This window comes from Cariama cristata, unplaced genomic scaffold, assembly GCF_000690535.1.
Source record: "Cariama cristata isolate BGI_N322 unplaced genomic scaffold, ASM69053v1 scaffold16385, whole genome shotgun sequence".
Taxonomy (NCBI): Eukaryota; Metazoa; Chordata; class Aves; order Cariamiformes; family Cariamidae; genus Cariama; species Cariama cristata.
This window is the reverse complement of record NW_009617094.1, coordinates 1-11154: the sequence shown is the minus strand read 5'-3', so window position 1 is coordinate 11154 and position 11154 is coordinate 1. Positions and strand designations below refer to the sequence as shown.

Below are 11154 nucleotides of genomic sequence, written 5' to 3'. Positions count from 1 at the left end.
TGTAGCAAGCTGCGAAAGAATAAATACACTGCTTCTCTGTTTCTCTCTGGCTAAATTAAGTAGACAAAAAAAACCCAGGTACAAATCTTTTAAAAAACATCTACTGCTATATTATGGAGAACTATCTTTTGAATGACTTGTTCACTTGATGTTCACAGCAAACCCACTGCTGATCATTACCTCATTTGGTATTGAACTAGATCTCCAACACAGGTGCCCAGGTGGCATCCAGTCACAATTTTAGCTCCTAGTTAAGGAATGCTCAGTACTGTCTTAGTCCAGGTGTGTTCACAATAGTGACACCTGTCTGTTTTGGAGCCAAGGATTAGACAGAACAACCCCAAGCTAAAGGACTGTCAGGTACTTCTAGGTATACAAAGCCCAAAGTAACGTCTCACTTGAGTCCCAGCGGCAGTGCTGCCTACAGCTCCCCAGTTGACTAGTATAAGACAACTTGCCATTTCAGCTGCAGGGAGGACAGCACGACAGACACAGAAGAAGCTGCCATTGCAGCTGATCCCATCCAAGGCTGAAGCACGAGGCCAACAGGCATGAACACACCTAGCAAAAAACCACAGGGATATGAGCCAGAGCTGCATGTTCCAATACAGACATTTCTGCCCCTGCATATCATAGAACAGATCAGCAGTTCTACAACACGACTTGCTGAGACCTCTATAAACACAACTAGATTGATATATATTTACTCACTTATTTTTAAATATGTCCCTTCTGTTGCAAGGAATGACCTTTGCACCAATTCAGCTACAAGAAGGTGGCCACAAGGTGAGACTATCTGTCCCTTCCAGCTATTCTGCACATACGAAACAAAGCAGAAGCAACAGAAAGACAAGGCAATAGTCCAGGGAAAGGAGCAAGAAGTTACTCATAAAGAAAAAGAGGAATGCTTGAAGCAAGTTTTAAGGACAAATTTAGAGCATGAGAAGATGTCTGACAGAAGCAGACAGAACGCAAGTAGTAGGAGAGAAAATGTGTGATTCAGGGTGAATAAAAGAGGGAGCACCCAGGAGTGGGATGGTATCTCTGATTAGAGCTCGGTGTGAATATACTGAAACTAATCCCCAAGTACTGCTATGTGAAATAAGTGCATGGTTTTCATGTCATCATACAAGAATTTATTCCTAAGAGTTTAAAATTTGGGGAACAAAGATTTTTTCCTACAACATGAAAAAAAAAAGAACGAACGTATGTATTTTGTCTTCCTTCTGCCAAGTTTAAAATACTCTAGGAACCTCTCTCTGGTTTCTTGAGCAGAAAATCCTGTAAGTGGCACCACAGAGCTCAACTGTGCTGCTGTCTTCGACAAGCCGAGCTCCGGCAGTGACATACCTGCTGCTATGGGTATTCCAAGCAGATTATAAATTAAGGCAAGAATCAGATTTATTCGTATTCTTCGAACTGTTCTCTTTGATAAGTGAATACTGGCAACTACATCCAGCAAGTCGTTCTGCAAGACAGAAGAGCATTGAAAATTTTCCACATGCAGTCTTCAGAATACCAAACCAAAAAGAGGAGTGTCAGTGATAAAAGAGGACAGGTCAAAACTGTAGTGCTCACTCGGATAAGAACAACATCTGCTGCTTCAATGGCAACATCAGTGCCCGTTCCAATTGCAATTCCAACATCAGCCCTGGCTAGTGCAGGGGAATCATTGACTCCATCACCAACCATCGCAACCTTCCTCCTTCCATTTTGGAGCTCCTGGACCTTTGCAACCTTGTGAGAAGGAAGAACCTCAGCAAAGACTTTTTTGATCCCAACCTATGTACAAAGAAAGAAACACACCAAATTGATGATATGCTTCATGCTGAAAGGAAGAGAGCCATTTGCTGTTCTGGGTAGAGGAAACAAAGGAAGATGAACCAAACTGATTCCGGTGGATGCAACACTTGCAAGCTACACAGAAAGCTGAAGAGCAACACGCCTTTGGCATAAGAAAGGGACTGATTACAGCCCCCTCTATCTTTACTGCAGAGATGCTGGCAAACCATGTTCTGCCCTTAGCGTCATGCCCCACATGGCTTCTGAAGCTCTACTGCCCTGGCAATAAAGGTTTGATGGTTAAAAGAGCCAGTTTTCTGGAGAAGAATTAAAGCATCACACTGAGAAACAAAACAGACCTCACAACATACCACATACAGAATGGGCATAGCACAGTGCTGGCTGAGTTAGCTGTGTGGTGGGATACATGAGAAAAGCAGTGTGGCACACGGTAGATTAGAAATAAGCTGGAAAGGGGAAGAGGGAAATGAAGATGGAGAGGGTGGAAAAGTAGCAACATAGAGTGAGAATTTGGCTTTGCCTTTGGAGCAACATTTATAGTTAGAGATCAAGGAAATCTCATATAAACCCAACCTCTTCTAGGCTGCTATGCTTCTTAACAATAATTCTTATTCTTATTACTATACTACCCTTAAAGATAACGACAAATCCCTACTTCCCTTATTGGGAACATGACTGGACCTTAAAGGAATTTTCCTTCATCACTGACCAAACACAACTGCCTTTCAGTGGAGGGAAGCAGGAGGCTTCAGTTCAGCAACAGACTAATTACTGCAAGAAACTCTGCACCTCTGGAGAAGTACTGACTGCTTGTCTTCAGTGGGATCTTAATGCAGCCACTGACCTTTACTATGCTATAGGACCTGACCTGATTTTCAGTTCAATTCAAGAAAAGTTAGTCTTCATTTAACGGATCCAGGGAAACTCTTGAGTTCCTGCTTCAAATACACTGGGATAAGCAGAGTTTTAGAAACTCATCATGTATTTTTTTGAAACGCAAAGAAGCAGATACCTGAGTAGCAATGGCTTTTGCAGTTTTTCTGTTGTCCCCCGTTATCAGCACCACATCTATTCCCATATTTTTCAGTGTGTGCACAGCAAGGGCTGCCTCCTGCTTGACAGTGTCTGCTATCGCGATCATTCCACACAATAGGCCTGCACAAAGAAACGTCCTCTGTTAGAGACAGTGCTGTGGGAGGCAAAGTGGCAGCAAGAGAACAGGGCTTCCCCTCCATCACACCGTGACAGCTTGTGAAATAACACATTCTGGGCAATATTGACACTCATAAGCCTGAACAACTAACTGTCTACAGTTTTCTAAGTTACGGCCTCTTTCTTACACACATACACACTTTTCTCATTTATCTGCTTCAGATCGAACAACAAACACCTTTGATATTTAGGGATCAGAAGGAAGGGGAGAAAAGGAAGGTAGCTTTTAAACATGCCTGACTTCTAGGTTTTATGGTACAGACAAATACAATAGTGGGCCAGAGAAAGTTTTGGTATTTGTGCCCAGGGCAGATGTTGAAGCCACTCCTCCAGGATGAAGCATATAGAGTATTTGGTTTCATGCCCTCTAGTCTTTCAGGGTTGGATTTCTATTATAAGTAATTATTTTCATACAGAAGGGTTGCACCTGCTTTCCAACACACTGACTCAAAGATGCATCCATGTTTCCTTCATGTGACTTACAAAAATCCCACATTGGTTTATCGTTGCATGTTACCTTTCAAAAGTAAGGCTTTAAGTAGGTTTTGCACCCCTGTATCTCTATTTGCTATCATCACTAGCAGCAACAGGAACACCAGCTGTATGTCAGGGCCATTATTTCCATGCTAAAGGCACTTGATTTTGCTGGACTGCTGATGGAGCCCAGGCTGAGACATGCAAATGACTGTCAAAATTGCTCTCTAGGAGAACCAAGAATATTTATTCAGTAATTGAATCAGAGGCCCCACTTCAAGATCACAGATGCACTGGCAATCTATCACCGTTACAGCAGTTTCTCATATTAAGGTATTGTCTGGGATCTCTTTCTGCGTAGCACAGAACAGGCGGCCTCTGGCAAAACTAATTTAGTCTAATCTATTACACTTGAATGATCTAATGAATCATCATGTTTATTCATGAAATGTTTTGGAATCAGTGATGCAACAGGTTGGCCTGTGATCCTTAAGTGATGTAAAGTCCGGATGGGACATGGCACTGCACTGGCACTGCTTTTCTGAGCAACAGTCCTAGACAACAGGAGGTTCAGAAATTAATGCTTGAATTAAAAACTACCCAACAAAATCTTATAAACACTGTTCTGAGGTGAAAGCTTCTTTTAAGTACACTTTATTACTTTGCAGTTCACAAGCAGTTCTGCACTAAAAGATGAGTAGCTTCTTGACACTAAGCCACTGATCAATTGCTTCAGAGTTTGTTTTTATCCAATTGGTAGGATCAACGGATATTTATTAAGTGACTCCAAAGAACAGCAGTTACCATCTATAGCCACTAGTATGGCAGTCTGTCCTTTTGTTTCATGATCTGTCATTGCATCATTTACGTCATTTGCAATATGCAACCCATTGCGTCGCATCCACTCACGATTTCCAATCAGCACCGAGTATGTGTGAGAAGCTGATGGACCTTTGTGAACAGACAAAAAGAAAAATGAGCAACTCAAAAATAGTGAAGACAAGCCAGAGATGTTTGAGGATTACAAGGTCAGGTTGCATTAGCTATAGAAGGATATTCTGAAGAGGTTTTCCTAAAAAATTTTGTGTGTGTGTTTGTGCTCTGGACTGGCAATGGTCACACTCAAGACACAAACAGAAATAGTCTTGTTGAAGTGCTGCTGTCACGGCCAAACACAAATGCATAGGCACTACCTGAAGACAGCCTCATAAAACTTTTCTCCTTCAAGACTCAATCTGTGCCTTTGCCAGTTGGCATTGTTTTTCTGAATCAGTGCAGTATGCACATTTTGTAAATGTCATGCTGCTTTGTTCTCACAACTAATGATTTCTTTCAAATATAAAGGCTATTTCTGGTAAGAAAAAAGTAGTTTTGTTCTAACAAACAATGAAACAGTGTGTAGAGCACCTCATTATGAATTCAATTCAACTTCACAAGAGTCGTATGAAGCAAGTGAGAAAATATTACATTAACACCATCCACAAATGGCACATCAGTTCTGATGATTAAAGTTCTTATTTTATTTAATTCTTCTAATAGATTTCTCAAAAATGTCAGGAGAGCCACAGCCTTCTGAAGAGAACTGATGAGCTTCTTAAGGAAGTCTTTAAATACCTTTTCTTTCTCTCCTACACTACAAAAGAGGAAAGTGGCTTCCACAGAGCCTGAAATAAAAACAAATGTATTGGCCTAATCAAAACCACCAGGTATTGAAACTTGGTTTGCAGATGTAACACGCTTTATTGTGCATCTGCTGAATAGATTTTTTTTTTTTTAAATTAAGTGTCTTGAGAGATATATGAACAGAAAACAAAAGGTCCAAGTTAATATGAACTAAAGGGTAGGATATAAAAAGTTGCAGTAAGATAACATATGTTAAAGGGAGCTGCTCTAAATGGGAAGATAATGCTAATTGGCAAACTTTTCTCTCTGCTGGACCGTTCTTCTATCCAAAAGGAACATTGCTGGGTATGCCTTATTGCTCAGGTATTGCACGGACTTTTCGAGTAGCCATCACTGTAGCATCTAAATTCTTATTTAGGTTTCTGAATTGCAGAGAGATTGAGAGTCGGGGATAGAGAGAGCTTCAGTTTTTGTTACAGCGCATTTTTGTCCCTTGTGTTCTTTGCCTTTTTCTGCCATAAATCCACCTTTCTGTTGTTCCTAGTCCCATAGGACTGTTTTACAGCGGTCGGCACTGTTGGTTCATTAGCTCTTGCATTGTGACTGGTGATCACTTTGGTGGTAGACGTACCGTACGATTCCGACAGCATGATCAGCGCGTTATCTGCCAGAGGAGCACTGCTGTCCTCGCTCCTGTTAGCGCCCAGCTTATCAAGACCCTCCTCGGCTGTGCCCAGGACAGCCTCAACACCTCCGACTTTGCAGCTGATGCCACATCCTGGGACTGCCTGGAAGTCGGTGCAGTATCCCAGGCTCTGAGTGCCAAGCTCCTGCAGATGTAACCAGAGTTCATCATCAGTCTGTGCTGCCCACATGGGGTACAAATGTTAGATAACTCCTGCTGAAAAGAGGACACATTCCTCTTCTTGACAATGACTGACCGACTAAAAAGCAGCATGGAGTATCAGTAGCACAGAGCTAAAAATAAGGATGTTCTGGATATGCTGTGGTTTAGACTTCTAGAAAGGGGCAGCCATACAGATCACATCCAAGTCTCAGCCTTAGCACCAGCAAACCATAAAGGACAGCTTTTCCTGGTAGTTCAAGGATGAAGCAGTTACATTCGTGGTTCATGACCTCAGCCAAGACTAGGAACTAAAGAGAAATAGTATAACAGTAAGCCATACAGCTTCCAAAAGATGCAACTTCTAATTAACCTCACCTACAACTGGCTGGGGGGGGTCAGGCCTTTTATATCTATGTAAAAGTACAGTGAAACACTGTATCTAATTCCTGGAGTGATCTGGCTGGATGGTAAGGAAACTGGGTCTTCCTGTTGAGCTAGAGAGAGAAGACAGTGAGTACCTTCAAGATGAGAAAAGGGATTACCAGGACCCTATGAGTTACAAAAAGAATGGAGAAAACATTCATTTATAAACATGTTATTCTGTGTTGTCTCTGGAAGTTGGAATTCCATGTACCTTTTAGTGACCTTCTTACAACACGGGGATGATAAGGCAGGTGGTAAGGATATTAGCAAACGGTAGAGCATTGCAATTCATATAAGCCATGATCCACTAACAACTGGTGCATGGGGTGACTACAGAACTGTCAGGGTACTAAGACAAATTTGAGAACAGAAAATGTAAAACATGAGAAAGGCAACCGAATCATTACCCATACTCTCATTTTCCTTCCTTAACATTTATATGTTAACTTCCAAATTTTACCACTGAAAGATCTATCACTAATAAGTTTCATATATTCTTGCCAATGATTTTTTCCATAAATGGATTAATGACTTGTCTTAGCAGAAAGAAATTGTTTATTTAAACCAGGCTTCTTATTTTGGTTACTATTTGTGCTTTCATTCTTCCTGAAACACTTGAAGAAAAAATGCAATACATAAATGACCTTTGAGGATTTGCAAAGTTTGCAATGACTTGAGTAATCTATTAATTCATTTGTGAAACTCTCAAATATCACAGTTCAATATTCAGGTTTTAAAGGGTTTTACCTAATCTATTCAGATAAGCAAGTGACTAACAGAAGTGACTACAGTCAGGTAACATATGAAATGTCACTACATACATTTGCTTCACGATGCTATTTTAAGCATAAGTATTCCTCCCGCACATATTCCACAATCGTTACTTTTCCACTAGTTCAGGAAAAAACCTTTGTAAGATCTTGCTTGAGAACTCCAGAGCATTACCAGAAAAGCAAAGCTTAGAATATGCCTTCTGGTATTGTCCAGACTAAGATGCACAATCATAAAATCTCCCAGCTTTCCAGCCTGTTAGTTTTCAGGCAGGCTTGTCCCTCTGGGACTTGCTCATTTTATACATTGCTGCATTTGCACAGATCGCTTCAGGCCTTAGATGAAATAGGAAGGCTAAGTACCTCTTTGCAATATTTAGTGACTGCCACTCCTAAAGGATGCTCGCTACTGGCTTCTGCAGTGCCAACCACCACCAGCACCTTCTTCAGAGGGAGCACAGCTGTGTCTCCCAGCAAAAGCACCCTCATGACTTTAGGAACTCCACAGGTGATGGTCCCAGTTTTATCAAACATCACAGTCTTGATCTGCAAGAAATAAACCAGAGTTACTGCCTAAGCCCTGTGAGCACAGGGATGCTCGTGTGCTTTAGGCACATAAATAAATACAGGCAAGACCTTACTAATCAGTTGACTATATCCACACCAAGACAGAATAAACCTACAAAAGTAAGGATTCCTGTATGTACCTTGAACTATCTCTACAGTAGGTGTCCTTATGATTTCTTATTCATTCCTCATACAGTGATTTCACTGAAGCTACAACATCATCCTGTACCTATATCAGGATCTCAGACAACAGAGTCATTGCAAGATTTGTGCTGTCCTGTGTGTGTCCGTGTATGTATTGACATGCAGGATTCGCGTAATGGCACCTTAATCACCTTTACTACAAGGTTTATGATGCAAGGAGGGCTTTTACAAATGCTGTTCTAAACAATTAACAATAGCGCTGAGGAAAGAGGACTCAGGAAGTTACTTGGTGATAGAGCAGGTGGGAAGAGTGCAAGAAGATGCAACAAGTTCCAGAAACAACAACCTAACTAAAACCAACCTCATGCTATTTATCAAATTCAGCAATCACTTGTCAGCCAGCCCAATAGGTCTTGAGGAATTGGAAATGAACCAAAAAAATACAGCCCCACATACACTGAAACTCAAAGCTAAAGTCAATTCTAGTCCTGAAAATAAACACAGCACAGAGAAACACAAGAACCAAAAAAAAAAAAATCAAAAAAGTAAGCACTATTTCCATTCCCAGCTGTTCCAACCCACTAAGCTTACAGAATCCAACAGGTCACCTAATTTTCCAAGGCCTGACCCTAGCCTCGCTTAGATTCAAAACGTAAAATGTCCTGACACTAATTAGCAGTCATTTTGGGGGTTTTTTATTGCAGAGCTTTGGAAAAACTTCTGGTCTATGCTTTATAATGTCCAGTAAGAACAAGAATTATCAGTCTGATTAATTTATTCTTACCATCCTTTTCATGTTAAATGTTCTGCGTATGTCTAATTCAGTCTACCATTGCATGGTTTAAACTCATATTCTTTTCACTGGCTGTGGACATGTCAGACCTCTTCCTCCTTCAATCTCCTCCTCCTCTTTTCATCAGTTTTCTGTCTTTGAAGGGCTTTTTCTGCCTCCCTTCCATCTTTTTTCTATAGACTCAAACAACTTCAAATCATTCTGTTTTTCTCTTAGATCCTACATTTTAAACTACTGATCATGAACAACATACACTTCACAACAACCCTCTGAGGAAAGAAAGAAAACACTGGATTACTGGGTTCTTTTGCAGAAGAGGTAGAGAGAGTGCAAAAGTCAGAAACCTCTGAGGTCATGCAGATTAGCAGCCTCACTGGCATGAGATTGCAGGAACTGTTGGCTCTCAACACTTTGCTGTGACTGCTTTGAAGAAAAAAGGTCAGAGCTGTCTTCTCTACCTTAATGGGCAGTAACCAATAGAAAAAAAAAACCAACCCAAAACAAAACCAAACAACATTCTGCAGTCTTTCTGTGGACCAGGAGGATTTCCTGGGAAATTATACTTCATGTAGCAACAGCTGGGTAAGCTACAAAAGTACAGAATGAACTATTAACCTTGTGTGCCATTTCCAGGGGTTTTCCGCCTTTGATGAGAATACCATTCTGCGCAGCAACTCCTGTGCCCACCATCACAGCTGTGGGGGTAGCCAAGCCTAAAGAACAGGGGCATGCAATGCTCAGCACGGTGATAGAGGTTTGAAATGCAAACCTCAGTATTAGTTCAGCTTTTGAAACATGTTTGTTCTGATTCTGCAAGAAAAAAGAAGAAAGGAAAAAAAAGAAAGAGATGTATGGTTGCTAATAGAACATAACATAGATGTACAATCAATCATAGTCATTTGAAAAAACACATTTACCTGGAAACTTCCAGTATAGGAAAGCAATCTATTATTGTTAATGTAATGGTAGAGAAAGGTCAGTGTTATGAATCGTTTATGGCAGTATTTTCTGGATTTTTTGCTGCTCAAGCACACATATGCTTGACTCTGATCTCAGGCTCCCAGATGACAACATAACTTGTGGGCATTTCCTTTATAGCTTAGCAAAGAACCTTATTTCCAGGTACAGAGATCCCCACAGTTGTTGAGCATAGCAAATACACATCCTAAAGATAACAGAAGCTCATCTTCTTTCTAAAGCCAAAACCACTATCTGCCATCAAGACCAAGGATGCCGGAAAAAGTTGCAGGCATGATAGGAATGGTTCAGCTCCTTGCAACGCAGCTATAGATCACATTTAGTCCAGAAAGACTGCCAATAATTTCAGTTTGTAGAAACTCCATGCAGAACTAAGGGGTAAATGCAAAGGTATATTTATACCTGCAGACAGATTTTAATTAGTGTAATTATCTGCTCTATGTAGAAAACACCACATTGTACAAAAGGATTTGCCAGGCTGCAACATCAAACCCTACACACAGAAGGTACGTTAATTACACTGAAAGGCATCCTAACACCAAAATCCAGCTCTTAATGAAATTACTTACAGGAAAATATTTTTCAATAACATCAAAATTTATAAAACCAATTGTGATCCATACTATCAATGTCACTGTTGAAATGATGATGATAAATGGAACAAAATATCCACTAAACTTATCTGCCAGTTGCTGGATGGGCGCCTATAAAAAAGAAAAACAGGTGTTTGCATGTTTATGGTCAAAATATAAATATGCAGAGTTCATGAAAATATCTAATATATCTAATTCTTTTTTGAAATCTGGAAAAACACACAGCTTGCTGAACAAGTAAATGTATCAAAATACAGAATATTTTTCTTATTGAAGTAAAATCTGTGAATAAGGTTTTCTTTGCTGTTACTTTTACCTTTGACATTTGAGCTTCTTCCACCAGTTTCACAATTTGTGCCAGAGTGGTATCGTTACCAACATGAGTTGCATTAACAAGAACTGAGCCATGTGCATTTATAGAACCAGCAATCACTGTGCTCCCAGGCTTTTTAGTGACTGGCATAGCTTCCCCTAGAAAGAAAAGGTAAGAATAAATGAGCCAATACCCCTAATAACAGTGAACATGGTCCATTAGCGCACAGCTCATTGTATGCTGGCAAAATCAGTATGCTAAGCAATAATGACCAGATATCACATATTGTATAATTCTGTCTAGTGAAGACATGTATAAGTGGTGTCATCCTCCTATAAACCTTTCTCTAGGTTTAGTTTCAAAGCAAATGCTGTCTCCTTGGTCCTAACTCTCCAGTATGCCATCCCTCAAAAGGGCAAGGAGCAAATTGGTTGTAAAAGGAACTTCTAGGAATTTCTCCGATTAACACTTTGCATAGCCATGGGAGTTTGAGCAATTTCTCTTTATTTCCACTACCCGCAGTTTCCAAGGAATAGAAAAGTTGTCTCTGTGGCAAAGCTCCTGTTCTCACACTGCGTCTCATACAGTCATAGAATGGTTTGGTTGGAAGGGAC

The 11154-nt window shown here is 40.5% G+C and overlaps 1 protein-coding gene across 1 annotated transcript in view; it reads right to left on the bottom strand.

The window, feature by feature from the left end:
* LOC104161848 (copper-transporting ATPase 2-like) overlaps positions 1–10698 on the bottom strand; it is a gene marked incomplete at its 5' end in the record, with an annotated part of 12276 nt that extends 1578 nt beyond the window's left edge. The window contains 10 exons of the mRNA XM_009700412.1: positions 459–561; positions 1351–1468; positions 1579–1782; positions 2816–2958; positions 4294–4440; positions 5744–5942; positions 7516–7698; positions 9272–9466; positions 10204–10338; positions 10544–10698. Of these exons, the coding sequence (XP_009698714.1) occupies positions 459–561; positions 1351–1468; positions 1579–1782; positions 2816–2958; positions 4294–4440; positions 5744–5942; positions 7516–7698; positions 9272–9466; positions 10204–10338; positions 10544–10698 (1582 nt within the window). The remainder of the gene's footprint in view (positions 1–458; positions 562–1350; positions 1469–1578; positions 1783–2815; positions 2959–4293; positions 4441–5743; positions 5943–7515; positions 7699–9271; positions 9467–10203; positions 10339–10543) is intronic.
* Positions 10699–11154: the final 456 nt, after the last annotated feature.